Below are 14,704 nucleotides of genomic sequence, written 5' to 3'. Positions count from 1 at the left end.
CGGTATATCGAGGAACCGCGGGATGGCAGCACTTGCTACGCAGTCAGAGAAACTGCGTTTCGAGGTTCTCTTTACCACTGTCCTTCTATGTGTTGCAGCAAAGCGTGTACACAGGCACAATAAGTTCAAGTACGGAGGCCACAGCACGCAGCTAGATCGAGGAATTTAGGGGACACTTCAAGCCCAATAAACATTTAGGGAAGCGTTACGGCTAGACAGAACGCATTGCTAACTTTCTTGATACTGGTCTGTGGTGCTACGTTTAACTAATAACGGATCGTTGCTGACTCGCCCAAAGGTACATCTTGCGACAGTACAGGGCCGTTGGAGACATTTACGGGCGCAGGGTATAACAGCAGCAGTATAATGCATCAAAGAAAGCTTGGCACGGGCCTGGGGAGTTATAACTGGACAAAGACGTTCGTCACGTTATTTAAATTTTTTTTTGTTAGCATTGTCACGTTGGAGAGGATGCAATAAGAAATGGGGTAAAAGGCACCATTCCATCAGTTCCGTCAGGCAGCATTCCACCCATCGCGCGCCGGACACGCGTCGCGCTTCGATCTACGACACAGTTTAGAAAACAAAGCGCGAACTTGGTCTTGCCTAGTTATCGTTTGTTTGCGTTACAAGAGCTGCCAGGAAAATTGAACTGCGCCAATCATTACTTTTCAACAGTGCTTTCTTGATCCATGATGGCACATTATAAAGGTAAAGTTCATTATTTCACCTCAATAGAGGGCGCGAGACTATGTTTAGCTCTATCACTTCTTTTTTTCCCAGAACGCAGTTTTGAGTTGACTCCCTGATTTCGCGTTTGAAGTCGAAGATTAAAACGCGCAGGCAGGCCTTCACAGCCCCCAGCCTTTCTTTCTTCTCTATAATAAAAACTTTGTAATCTAGGGGCAGCATTCGCAAAGCTTTTTGTTCCAAATAACTTCTTGGTATAGTGCACTCGCATTCGCATTTAATATGCTCGTCATTATCACCCCGTGTCTGTTGTTCGTAGAAACCCACCAAGATGGGAGGTGGCGGGTTCAAACACCTTGTAGTGTATATTGTGAACCGGTGATTATGTGCAGGTGATTACGTGAAACGGTGATTACGTGCAGCTTCACTTGGCGTCTCATCGTGGAGAACACAATCAGCCGCATAGCGAACTAGCCATGGACGTGGTTGATAATTGTGGAGGCTGTTCGACGCGGCGTCACTTTAATTCCGGCTGCAGAGTTCTACTTTAGTCTTTAGATTTGTCCTGTTGCAGTGTTCTACTTTGGTATTTAGATTTGTCCTGTTGCTCTCCTTTCCTTTTTCCTTTTTCCTCCCCTCCTTCCTATCTTCCATTTCTGTGTTGCTGTCGCCTCCCTTCAGAAGAGTAGGCAGGCGTTGTGCCCCTTCCGGTGGCAGTTGCCAGCCTGCTCCTCGCTATCCCTTTCCTGTTACCTGTGTATGTGTGTATATGTGTGCAAAACAAATAATAATAATAGCATATATGAACTGCTCGTGCGAGCACGACTCCTGCTTAAGAACACTCTGTGCGCACTCATCTCTCATATTATCCGACGAAATGTCCGGCTACACTCGAGTGGTCTGCCGCTGCAGCGGGGACGGCTTCACTAGCGCCCCGCACGTCTCGTCTCAGGGCGCGGTCTGGCGGCGCGGCTGGAGACCCTCCTGCGGGACTTGGACCCATGGCGCGCACCTCTGAACAAGGTGCAGCAGGAGCTCGGCCAAGCCCTGTCGGCGTGCGGCCGCAGTCCGAGCGCGGACGCCGTGCTGGGCGGCCGGCTCCGCGCCACGCTGCAGGCGCGCCTGGCGCAGGAGCAGCTGGTTCGCCTCGCGCCGCCCACCGAGCGGGAGCCCCTGCCCCCGGCGCCGCGGCTGTCGGACCCCGAGCCCGAGTGGCGCGCCGCCGTGGCGCTGCACACCCAGTGGATGGCCCCGCTGGCCGCCCGCGCTGCAGCCGCGCTCAGGGAGCGCCTGCTGCGCACCACCGGACTACCGGTCAGTCGCGCGCGGAACCGACTAAACGAAATCGGGAGTGGGAGTGGAACGTGTGATCATCGGGTGTTGTGTAGCGCAGAGGGAACGACCACAGAAGGAAGGACAAGACGACGCGCAAAGAGCAAAAAGCGCCTTTTGCGCTTTGTGTGCCGCCTTGTCCTCCTTTGTGTGGGCGTTCCCTCTGCGATTAGCTTCCCGGTGATCACGAACCAACGAGCCCAAGTTTCCACGATTGTGATGGCACGTATGGTGTCGCAGGGCAGAAACCGAAAATTTTTGCAACAGCGCTGCGTCTAACAAGTGGAAAGCGCGGCAGCAGAGTGATAAATAAATAAATAAATAAATAAATAAACAAACAAACAAACAAACAAATAAATAAATAAATAAATAAATAAATAAATAAATAAATAAATAAATTGTACTGTGGTTAAATTAACAAGCAAGAATAAATAAATAAATCCGTCAATCGTCGATCAAGTTAATTCATCACTCCAGTCAACTCGCGCCTTCTCGCTATGAATGCCTGTAATGTATTAGCCACATTGGGCCGAAGAAACCTTAACGAGAACGTAGTCGCTTGCGTTTCATCTGGTTCTACTCACGTATAAGTAACTACTTTCTGACCGTGCCCACTTGATGCGCAAGTCATTTGGCAGTCACGTGGCAGTGCACTGCTCGCTTGCACCATTTTGTTTGAAAACTGTCCGACTCTGGCGATATATAAGGGCCATAAGGCTGGGGAGCTTTGCTAACGAGGAACCTGTGAGTTGGCTTCCAATCCGGCGGATTATTAGATAATGAGACTGCTTATTTATTATTGCGAGACAAGTGTCGTACTAGCCATGCCATGTGCCCTTCTCACAGTTGTGCGGGCAACATGCATCGCAGATTTATCTCTTCTCCTTCTTTCACTTCTCGCTTTATATTGCTGTGAAAGAAGCAAAATTGGATGGTTGTTAGTATATAGTGTTCTGTCTCTTGTCACCGGTTCATTATTCAAAGGAGAATATTTTTAGAAGAAGCCGCCCAAAACCTTGGCTTTAATTTGACTCGCCCAGTAATTCCTTCCTTTGGGGCGACCGTACTGGGTTGCAGCCACAGGAGCGTTTGTAAAGCCCTGCGCATGTTTCTGCGTGAGACAAAAGTAAGTGCACGCTAAAATTCTTTGTAATATTTATCATGCTCGCATAACCTTTTTCTGTAATACTTAGACATTTGATAAGTTATATCTGTAATAGCAGACATTTTAAATCCCACTTACAAGATAGTTATTTCATTTCTCCTTACTTTCCTTTAGAAAAAGAAAGATCGGTAACAGTTATTTCACCGCCCGATTCATGGCCCATCCCCTAGATTGGGTTGCACCATTTCACTAGGGAAAAAGAACAAGAACAAGAACTACGCGAATGGCAGTCCATCTCGAAGTGAGATACACTTCTCTTTGCAGCTTCTGCAAGAATGCAAATCCTACTCCGAGCTGCTTAAGCATCCCGACGTGCAAGCTCAGCTAGCTCCTGAAAGGTAAACCTTTTGGTTTTATTGTTTCCTTAAGTATAACGTCCACTTCTTGAAGAATAAGTTCCCGGTAGGATCAAGTGCAAAGTGTTTGGTCGCTGAACTTCAAGTGCACCAGTAGTGGGGAGTGAGGGAATTTTGAATGCTACCAACACACCTCACCCTTCATGAGTGAAAGTTCGCAGCATTTCTTCAGCACAGTATATCGCGGGTTGCTTTCTTTCCCTCTTTTTAGTGAAGATGATATTAGCTACGTTTACATGAACCTGACAAAGCCGGGTCAACTTATCTTGTCACGCCGAAATCTGGTGGTCGTGTTAACACAGCGGGCCAGGCCGAAGGATCGTTTAAGGCGGATTTGGCTGCATTCCCGACAGCGAAGGATGTATTGAGTCACCCAACCCGCCAGGCAAAATGCATGTAAACTCGGTTCGGTTGGTCTGGATCAGCCCGGGGGTAATCTTGAGCGATGTGCTCGCATACTATAAGCGCACGACATTCTCGTACACAAAGGCCATGAATGATACATGGAGCCCTGCGATGCATCAGTGCCACTCTCCGTTGTCGCACTCTCTTCCCGTCGGTCTTTCAGAGAAATGCTTCTGCGAGCACTGAGCGAGTGCGTGGTGGAGGCGAAGAAGTCGTACGAGCAAGCTTCCGGCAGCATACAGGGAATTCCAGAAGTCGTCAGAGACATAGTCGGCCTGCAGGAACTTCGCACCAGGGTGAGGCGTCGTCGGTTTACATGCCCGAAATTGTCTGCCATTGACGACTGAGTGCTTCCGCGTTTACCGAGAACATTTAAGCGAAACATTTTCTCCGGATAAAAGAGTTAACGGACGACGATCGCATATTAAGGTGCCTGATATATGTGAGTGTGGCTAAAACTATTATAACCGATGACGTTTCCACGTTAAGACACCATGTATAGTTAAATCAACTTACCTTCACATTCTTAGATGCCTTTGTCTTTTCTTTTTTCACCCGACACTCGACCTCGACTGCAGTAAAATGCGTGTAATGAAGCGTCGCTCCTCGATCGAAGCAGTCGGTGCACTTCAGTGGCGCGTCTCGGTGACTCCTCCACCTCGGCGTCCTCCATTGTAGACGCCGAGACAATCTGACACCAAGACTGTAGCTCAGGAGTAACAGATGAGCGTTTATTGAAACTAAGTTACCATTTAAAATAAGAAAAAAAACAGCGCTGCAACAAACTTTCTGTGGAGTTTACGTGGAGCGTTAAGCAGGAGAAAGCTTAACAATACGTGCACACATACACAAAATGAATATCTTTACTTCTTTCATGCAGCAGTGAGACATGCTATACAGGGTACACGTTTGACGCTTTCACGTCTGTCCTTATTGAAGTAATGAACAGAGTAGTGCCAACAAAAATATATTTTTTAAAACACATGGACTCTAAGTAACGATGTGTGTGCTGTGCTATGTGCTCTCTCTCTCTCTCCCTTCCCCATCTTTCATCCCCCCCATCCCGCTCCCATGTGTAGGGTAGCAAACCGGTTGAGCTAAGCTGGTTAACCTCCCTGCCTTTCCTTCTCCACCTTTTCTTTCCTTCCTCCTTTTTCAACACATCCGCGTGACTTTCGCGCACGCAGTTGGAGGAGGCCCAGGAGGTGGTTAGCCTTCTCAACGACGGCAGCGAATCCTGGGAACCACTCGTGCAAAACCTGAACAGGGCACGCGACGAGGCGCGGGAGGCTGCCGCGGATCGCCTGGACGCCTGGAGCCGCAGCGCCCAGCAGATCGCCACTAAGACGAGGTGCGCTGCGTCGTTGGCACGGAATTGGTCGTTTATATAGATGACCGTTGCCGACGACAAACCTGTTTTGAGCGTGGTTTCTCATATCTAGTAAGCAGCGAACTTGGGAACCAAGTGAAACCTTTGAAGGTGGCCGACCCAAAAGAGCCCACTTGTTTGTCAGGGGGTTCCAAACCTCATGCTGGCACAAATCTGTACGAGTGAAGGAAGATAACGCTCAGCGTCTTTGGATGACTGCAAAATTGCACCTAGAAAAATAAAAAGCATGGTCTACAATAATTGTAGGACACAGAGCGGGACTGCGGCAGTCCAGCTCGGCAGTACTCCGAGGTCAGCTAGTCCCAACAAGGAACCAGTGGAAAATGTTTTTAAAACGAAACTTTTTTAGCCGCTTCCGGTATTTTGGAGAAAATCTAACCCCTATCGACTTTGCAGGTGAACACTGAGGTTAAAACAGTCAAAAATACGCGCTTGCCATTTAAACTAATTTCTTAAACTAATACCATTCAAACTAATTACATTATGTCACACATTGCATATTGAACTATCTGCTTAACAAGCGAAAGTGCCTTTCGTGATGGTCACTCAACGCCCCGTCGCCTGCTTGCCAAACAAATGCGCGAAGTAGAAGAGACAGCAAAAATACGAGGCTGTTGTCGCCATCGAAGCAGCGGCCGGGCGCGCACCATTACCCACCTACGCACGCGCACGCGCGCAAGCACGTAAAAATTGTGTTTGCGTCATAGTGTGAGCCTTTCTGGCAGCGCAGCCTTCAAGAGGACGAACCTGCCCTGGTTCTGGGCGCGGGAGGCCGGCCCCGGGTCAGCCTGAGCCCGCGGTTGGCGTCCATCGCGGCCGAAGCGAGGCAGCTGCGCGCCCTGGGCTGTCGGCTGCCTCCGGGACCGCTGCGCCAGCTCGAGGACACCGCGGCCCGCCTCGGACACCGGGCTCGACACCTTCAGCAGGTGATTAGCGGCGACCACTCTGTGGTCCTGCCCATAACGCTAAAGAGTCAAGAGGAAGCTTTAGCTCGGGGGCTCCTATCTAAATACATGTAAAAGGAGAATTTGTTTTCCTCGGCAATCACTGCACCAAATTTGACGAATTTCATTGAATTTAAAAGAGCAACGTAAATTCTAGTGTCTGTTAGTTTCGAATTTTTGATTTAGGTCGTCAATTTTTTACTAAAAATTGGCAGAAATCGCAAATTTTCAGAAACTGAAACTATCAGGTTTACAACTTCGTAACTCAGCAATGAAAAACGATATCACAATTCTGTGAATTGCATCTCATAGTACATCTAAAGCGGACAAAATTGACATGTTACACATGAATCTCACAAAATTCAGTATTGTGTAAATACAGCTTTTTCAGAACCCTTGTAGACAACGTAAGAAATTCACGTAATATATAAATTGACATATCGAATTTGTCCGCTTTGAATGATCTAATGGATGCCCTTTACAGAACTGCGATATCTGTTCTTGACGGAGAGCTATTAATTTGTTATCTTCGCGCTTCTATTTTTTTTTCGAACTTTCGAATTTTCGAAAATTCTTTCAACAAAATTCAGGTCCTAAATCGAAATCCCACTTCCAACAGTCACTAGAATTCAACTTTCTCTGATCCGGGTCGTAGTTGCCCTCACCCCTGCCGTGACTCTGAAGTGGCCGTACTTTAGCCCGTTATATCCTCGCCCTAAGTGTCCACTCTGCAAGTCGCGAAATGCTGAAGCCGACATCCACCACCTGCTGTGGGTTTGCCCTGCACTGAAACCGACGAGACTCCGGCAGCAGCGGGACTTTCTCCGCATAATCCTAGCGATTACACTGCGTGGACGCAGGGACCACATTATCGATCCTTCTTGGACTTCATTAGATCAGAAAATCTTTTTTCATTCATTTAATCATCCTTATTCATCTCCATACTATACCCCTGTATGCCCTGAGGCATTTACCCTCGCATTAAAAGAATGCAAGAAGTTGAATTAAAATCGGTCCAGGGGTTATCACAGAAAAGCGTTTTTTGTGTTTTACATGTATCTGAATAGGACGCGTTGGAGTTGGGCCCGAGCAAAACTTCCTCCTAAAACAACTTGATTCAGACTTAACCTACGTTATACGTCAGGCGGTGAAATAACATGCGTTGCAGTGCCACTCGATGACATTTTGAGGCCAAAGTCGCGAAAGCTTTCAACGGGAGTGCTTTTAAAGATGCGAGATAACAGTGGCAGCAGTAGTAGTTGCTGTGTTAAAACTGTTGACCTAAACGCATTTTTTTTTGTACCGTTGTTGATGTAATTACTGTCTGATTGATCCTTGTGTGTATTTCGAGCTATACTTGTAGCATTGGGAATTGCGATTTCTCTTGTGTGGAGTTACTGAACGTTCAGTTGCGTGGCGGTTATTTTGAACGTGAAACACCGACGCATTGAATCAAGGTCGCAAAAAGCCGGGCAGTGCGAAATGTTGTCCGTCTTTTGCCATCTCCTTCCACGGCTACTCGATCTCGAACTTCTCGAAGAGCGGTCTTGCTCTTATGCCGTCGAACGACGCAGCAGACATTGAACCAACGCGCCGCCGCGCTTGCGCCCAGGTTGCGTCCTTCTACAGCACCGTGGCTGACCAGATGATTCCGAGCCAACGGCCGCTCATGCTGGGACTGGCCGAGGAGTTGACCGGCGCTCTGAGACAGCGGGTGCCTTGGGGAGACGCTGTGGCGCTGGACGCCTTTGTCGGACGATTGCGCGCCCTGGCCGCTCGGCTGGCTGGCCGCAACCGCCACCTGCGTGCCCTGCATCTAGTAGTGTGCCGGAAGGTACCCTTCTTTTTTCTGCACACTTGGGAAGTGCGCAGTGCTTCATTTCTAGATGCTACCCTTCCTATATATTGACCAGGAAAAAATGATTTGGTGGCCCGTTTGTAGTACATTTATTCTGTGCGAGTGAGGAGACTTCAGCCTTGTTTTGTTTCTTGTTTAAATTTCATTGTATTTAGTTCGACATGCGGCGATTTCTTTCTGTTCCTACTACCACACTCTATTCTTTGTCGTTGCTTTGCTTTAGTGGAGACAGCGTATGCGTAGCGCGAATCAAAAGAACAAGGACGACGATGCAAACAATGACGAGCGTATTGTACATTAATCCTGAAATGCCAACTAGCCCAAACCACTACCCTATACTTTAGTCCTTGTGATCTATCGCGTTCTTTCTTCCTTCTTTACTTTCTTTCTTAATGAATTCAATTTCAGTGTTTTAAGTTTCTATCCCCTCCTTCCCAAAGAGTAAGCAGATGCTACATCCCAGTCAATGGCAGTTGTAAGCCTGCTTCTTCTCTAATTTCTCTCTCTGTTTATGATACATGTGTGTCCAAAACGAATAATTACAATAATAGTGATTTCTCTTTCTCGTACAATGCCCGTCAGCATTACGGTAATTGCTGCACAATTATGTTGCTGTCCCACACACTCTACTGAATTCCTCAAAATCCTTTTTCATTGGTGCTTGAAATTTTCAAAGGCGCAGAGAATACAGAGTGTGGCCAAGTAAACCGTTCACACACAGACAAAAAAATCTGATTGCTTCATTAATCATAGGTGGGCGCGAACTAAGTAAGTGGGTTACGATGGCTTTCCAAAACGTCGCCTTTTCTGCGGCTCGAGTGTGTTTAATTGGTTAGCGTGGGTGAATCAGTGCATGATCGTCGATGGAGGTTTGCTTAGGGCATAGAACTGCAACAGTGGCTTCAAAATTGCGACTCGCATGACATAATCAAAAGCCACAGCCAGTGGCTCCCCACCTGTGGCGTCGTTTTAATTTCACGCCTTCAACGTGAGGCCAAGCAAATTATCTTTAGAGGAACGCCCTTTGGAAATACTTCGACGAAAACATCCATGGATACGCACGCTTTTCTTTTGAGCAGGCAGCATCGTGTCATCACAAGGCCATGTTGCGCAGGTGATGTCCCTGTTTGACCTCGACCTTGTGTGCCGGCAGCAAAGCTGGAAAGATGTGCTCAATGACATCAGAGCTACCATGGCGCAGCAGCAGGTGGGTGGCTCCTATGCCTCTTTAAAGGTATCGTTACAGGAGATAAAATGAGAAGCGACGAACGATAGAAAAAGAAGGCCGGGAAGCGAGCAAAAGCGAATCTTTTAGGGTCTTTTGCAAAATGCCATCGCAATATCAGCAGAAATATTGCGTAAGAGCTACACCTATTTTTTTTTCTTTTTAAGGTGCAAAACTAGGTAACGTGCGGTAACGCATGCCCGTTTATTTCTATGAATCTTTGAACTTCGTTGATCTCCCAGCTGTAAGAACGTGACAGCAAAATCGGCTAACATCGCATAAATGTGAGCGAACGTGTTTCTTCGATGGCAAGTGCGACTGCATATCAATCTTACGCTCGGAGTTTGTATTCGAGCGGCATGTGTGCGCATGGAGGCGGGGGGGGGGGGGGTGACGGGGAGCGCAGGGAGAATGTATATACAGGCTACATTTTCGGAGAAATACAAATTCGTGATTAGTCGTTCACCGCGCAGTGCAGTTCCTTTCTGGTTATTACGTCTCCTTATCTTGCTCTGCTGGGATAGCGTATCAGTTTCAGTTGCTGTTTTGTCAGAGGCCACATTTACGCTGACCTACACGCGTTTGTCTTGCTGAAGTGCCGCAGTGAAGTGGTCGAACAGGGAGAACGGCCATGGAGACAATCTCTACAGGTCGCCGCCAGCGGCGGTCTTTGAAACGATCTCCACGCACGAGTTCGGTTCATGCTCGCAGGAAAGCCCCGAACAAGTGCGCCCTTGGCGAGCCCACTGGGACCGGCAGCTGTACAAGGCCCTCGAGTGCCAGTACCTCCGTGGCCTCGAGACGCTGTTGCAGTACCTGCCCGAAACACGCATCGAGCTGACCTGCAGGTGCGAAACGTCGCGCACGAAGGCTCCGCCACGCGCACTACTTTTTTTCATCACCATTCATCATTTTTTTTTATTTCATCATTCATCATTAGTACAGAAGGAGGTCCCGGAGTTACAAGAACTGTCAGGGGGACCTCCTATTAGTAATTTAACATTGCATGAATTAATACATTTTGGCAACATAGCAGCGACAGACATCAGAAAACACGAAGTTGCATCGGAAAGCACGAAACACTACGTCGCATTTCATCCCGTTTCAGGCTAATCGGCAGGAAATCTCCAAGTCTAAGTATTAGATCTTCAAGGACCTGTGTTCACGAGGCTGTTCGTATGCGCTACAGAGGTACAGTCAGCCACAAAATTTTTACGGAACCCGAGATCTGAGAAAAAGCTGAATATCTGCGCAGCTTCACAACGCAGCCTAGTATTCGCATTTACAGCCTCTACCAGTATATGTGAACCACATTGTGATGTTCAGTTTTGCTGACTGCTGTTACAGGCTGCTCAGAAATCGAACGTTTTCTGAGATCCTGTGGTCCGTGAACTTTTGTGGTTGACTGTCCGTAAGAATGAGCCCCGGCCAGCCATGATATCATCATCATCAGTCTATCTTTATGTCCACTGCAGGGTGAAGGCCTGTCCCATGCGATCTTCAATTACCCCTGTTTTGCGCTAGTTGATTCCGCACTCGCGCCGGCAAATTTGATATGATACCATGATATATACTGAACATAATATTAGCCACGGTGGTCGGACGTTGGCATACATTTCTTACGAATACATTACTTTGTGAATTATGCCCCCTCTGTCTGTATTCACAAAACTCTACTTACGTAAGAGCGCTTGTTCATTAGTCAGCGCCTACGTCCGCGTCTCTTATGATATAATTGCTGCGACAGATGACACGAAAAGTGCATTAAATAAAATTTCATAGCTGTCGCTGACCGATTCTCGTGCCAGATATTTATGTGCTCTCAAGGTGGTCAGAATTACTACGCAGTCTTTAGCCACGTCTTTTCTCATCGCACGTGTAGTGTTAGAGCTCGCTGTCATGTGCAGTACATATTTTATAGCCTTAGAGGTTAGGGTGTTGTTGTCCATGGGACAAGCAAACATCCTTAAGAGTTTAACATCTTTTAGAGTTTATGCGAGAAGTTTTGTGAGTACTGGTCCCTTTGAGGAATACTTTAACGTACAACGACGCGCTGGAATGAGTACGTTGCCACATGCCCTCATCAAACGACACCGACGCAGGAGCGGGCAGCTGTGCTTCCGTCCGCCGCTGGAGGAAGTACGCTCGCGCTACTACCAGCAGGTCAAGCGATTCCTGGCCCTGCCGCTGCACTTTCGCGGCGTCAGTGACGACCTCGCAGTGGACCAGAGCCTCGTGTTTTCGGTCATCGTTGACCGGAACGCGCACCAGTTCGTGGACCTGTACAGGCGCACGCAGCGGCTTTTCGGCTCCGTCCAGGCCTCCGCGGGACGCTTCCAGGTATGGCCGACACGCCTAAACAGTGGGCAAAAGGGGGTGTTCCTTGCGCAGACATCTGTTCGCGATCACTTCTCTGTCGTACGCTTAAATTAGGCGTCTCTTACTTAATTTCGTAAGGGGAATCGTTTCTTAAGGTTTGCCTAAATTCAACGTAATGCACAAACACATCGAAACACAAAAGGAAATTATGTTGGAAAAGGCTCCAATATCGAAGAACCACAGGTGGAACCCCAAATGAACGTTACATATTGGGCGCGAGGGCCACCAATAGAAACGTCGGTGCTGCACTCGTTCTCACGTCGAAAGTGGAATCATGTGACATCATTTCCCGCGGTGATTTTATCCAGAAATATATAGGAGGTTTATTTTATCTTAATTGTTCATAAGCGTTGCCGCTTGTCGCTTAGCAGTACTGACTGTAGTATTAGAACTGAAAAAGAAAGTTGCTCGGGGCCTCCTGAATTCTTTTTATAGTGCGCTTATAGTGGAATATATCCACCCAAGGCCGGGATTTCATGTTATTTTGATCGGATTGTTCGTTTATAATGCAGCGACAAGACATCGTCTATGCAAAGGGTGTCAGCGTTCAAAATGCGGCCGGGTTACAATTGGTGATAATGGTTGCCATAGTTAAAAATAAGTATTTGACTCTTTTTGTTATCTCTTTGATCAGTAGACAAATAAAGAGGGCTTTCACTATATTGCATAATACACACGTAAGATAAAATTCTGTAAATTTTACACTACGATACAACAATATGACCATTCGCCACCTTACTTCGTAGTATGCCCCCCCCCCCCCATTTTTCCTTTCTTTTCAGACATCTGTTGCAGTCAAAACACAAAATACTGCAAGCTATCATATACACTATTGTGCACTGCGGCACATGCGAACGAGACATGACTACGCGGTACGATACGCTTCCTGCGCCAGGCTAATAAAGGCGCGCGCTGCATCTGAAGGCCAGGCGATGTCTCTTAAAGAAAGCCGTTAGGGTAATTTATTAACCAGCATTATTACTCGGTAAGTTGAGTCACGAAGGTACTTGCAACATCAAATTATGCAGACACTGAAGCCGCATTTCATGGTCGTAGACGACGACCGATAACGATCTCGCTGAACAGAACCGCGCCAAATACGCGTGTGCCTTCGTTGTCCCCGAGAAAGTAAAAAGAATGGCTGTGGCTTAGCTAAGGTTAAGCCCAGGATGCGAAGCATACTAGCCTTTATTTTAACGCGACAGCGTTAAGGAGCTCGTGTCGCAGAAAAGCCGGTGTCGTCGGCGTCGTGTTACGACATCCAACCGGTGCCACCAGTGTTACGAACTTGCACCGCTGCACCACGATTACGGCTTTGTGGTCCCGTAGCGCTCTTCACCCGTTTCGTGACAGAGCGTTGGTAGCGAAGACTCCGAGCCTGGCGTCGATGAGAATAACAAAAGGGACTTTATACATTATATACAGGTTATCATACAGGACATAAACGGATCGGCACTGGGGCCGAGAGCTCACACAAACGCGACTGTTCTCGCACGACGGCGTCCGGCGAAAACGCGTGACACATCTCACCCCAGTCGGGAGCGACCCTCTCTCCAGGTGGGGTCGGCGGATCCTGTTTTCGAGCGGCGTGTCGCTGCTTTTATAATCCCCGAGGCCCATTGTCACTCAAACGGCCCAATACAAAGTCAGCACACGACGGTCGTCCGAGGGGTCCAACCAGCGACCGCGCTGGCCACTCGGTTCAAAGTTCGCGCGCGCGGTGACCTCCCGGCAAGGGAGGTGCGGCGCCGGGCCGTCGGGCACACGCGGACACGTCAAAACACGCTGCTCCGCCGAGGCTTCTCCCGCACGAAGGCGCAGCATCTTGACTTGTGAAGGGAGAATTATGGCGCTCGCAGGATAGATTCTGCATCTTGCAGATTCGGGATCCGGGCTTGTGGTAATGGCACAACAGCATCCCCGCCCTCAGATAAGGCGCCGGGAAGACGAGCTGCCTCCACGTGGCTCGGATGCCAGGCGCGCACGTTCGTCAGGCTCGTCCAAGTTCACGTCCAGTGTCGGGACGCCAGGTAACCTCACGTGCCCAGGTCCGACTCGCCAGGACAGGAGCTCTGCTCACCACGTCGTCGCCAAGGCACCTTGACCAGCTCCGCTCGGGTCGTTCCTAAGACCTTGCTTCTCGCCACTGGTCCCGCTTGGTCGTTCTGCAGCTTGCAAAACCGACCGGCAAAAGGCAACACCCAACACGAACAAGTGCCCTCTGTCTCCCGTCAAACACCAGACAAGGCCATAATTCAAATCAACCTAACTAAATTGTTTCCCCCTTTTTTTCTCCCGCTGCAACAAGAGGCAGGTGTACGATCTAGCACACAAGGCTCAAACAACCAGTTTTCAAATTAACAACGCAACAAAACAGAAACAATTATTAATCAGCAATAATAATTACAAATAGAATGGTCCCCTTGAAATCACTTTGGACCGAAAACATACTTCTGAGGAAGCAAATGAGGTCATTCATTTTTCCCGGTGATATTTTCGCGGAATCCGAAGCTGCTTATATTTGCGACCCTGCTTATCCGTGTAGCGGCGGTACAATAAGCCAGATTCCTTGCCAAATGAAACCCTCTTTTTTTTCACTCCCCGTTTGACGCTCTTCCTCAGATCGGCTAGTGAACAATCTTCCTGTTGCTCGCGAATCCGAGTTCCCCTTTCAACTGCAGCCTGCTCCTGCCAGCTGGCGAAAACCGGAGCGAGTGTGGAGCCCGCGTCGCCTAATTGCGGCGTCGCGTCTCTATCGCGGCTAGCACTGCACGCGTCACTCCCACTCACCTCCAGGACCCGCTCGCCTAGGCCAGCCTCCGAGCTCTGCCTCTCCCGTGACTGCTCGCCACTCAAGTTACCGTGATCGGTCCGTGTGCCGCACCGCCTTTCGCTCACCGACGCTAAGTCAAGTTCCCTCGACAGCGGGCGCGCTTTGGATCGCGTGGGGGCCATGTACG

General features: G+C 48.7%; 1 protein-coding gene across 1 annotated transcript in view; it reads left to right on the top strand.

Moving 5' to 3' along the window:
- The window catches only part of btv (dynein cytoplasmic heavy chain beethoven), a 96,459-nt gene that overhangs the window by 9,453 nt on the left and 72,302 nt on the right, over positions 1–14,704 (top strand). The window contains exons 5-13 of the mRNA XM_070535314.1: positions 1,643–2,004; positions 3,452–3,525; positions 4,112–4,244; positions 5,136–5,299; positions 6,069–6,264; positions 7,895–8,116; positions 9,255–9,347; positions 10,077–10,213; positions 11,468–11,705. Of these exons, the coding sequence (XP_070391415.1) occupies positions 1,936–2,004; positions 3,452–3,525; positions 4,112–4,244; positions 5,136–5,299; positions 6,069–6,264; positions 7,895–8,116; positions 9,255–9,347; positions 10,077–10,213; positions 11,468–11,705 (1,326 nt within the window). The 5' untranslated portion in view covers positions 1,643–1,935. The remainder of the gene's footprint in view (positions 1–1,642; positions 2,005–3,451; positions 3,526–4,111; positions 4,245–5,135; positions 5,300–6,068; positions 6,265–7,894; positions 8,117–9,254; positions 9,348–10,076; positions 10,214–11,467; positions 11,706–14,704) is intronic.

The sequence above is a fragment of the Dermacentor albipictus genome, chromosome 3 (assembly GCF_038994185.2).
Source record: "Dermacentor albipictus isolate Rhodes 1998 colony chromosome 3, USDA_Dalb.pri_finalv2, whole genome shotgun sequence".
Lineage (NCBI taxonomy): Eukaryota > Metazoa > Arthropoda > Arachnida > Ixodida > Ixodidae > Dermacentor > Dermacentor albipictus.
The sequence above is the reverse complement of the archived record's forward strand: the minus strand, read 5'-3'. Positions and strand labels throughout refer to the sequence as shown.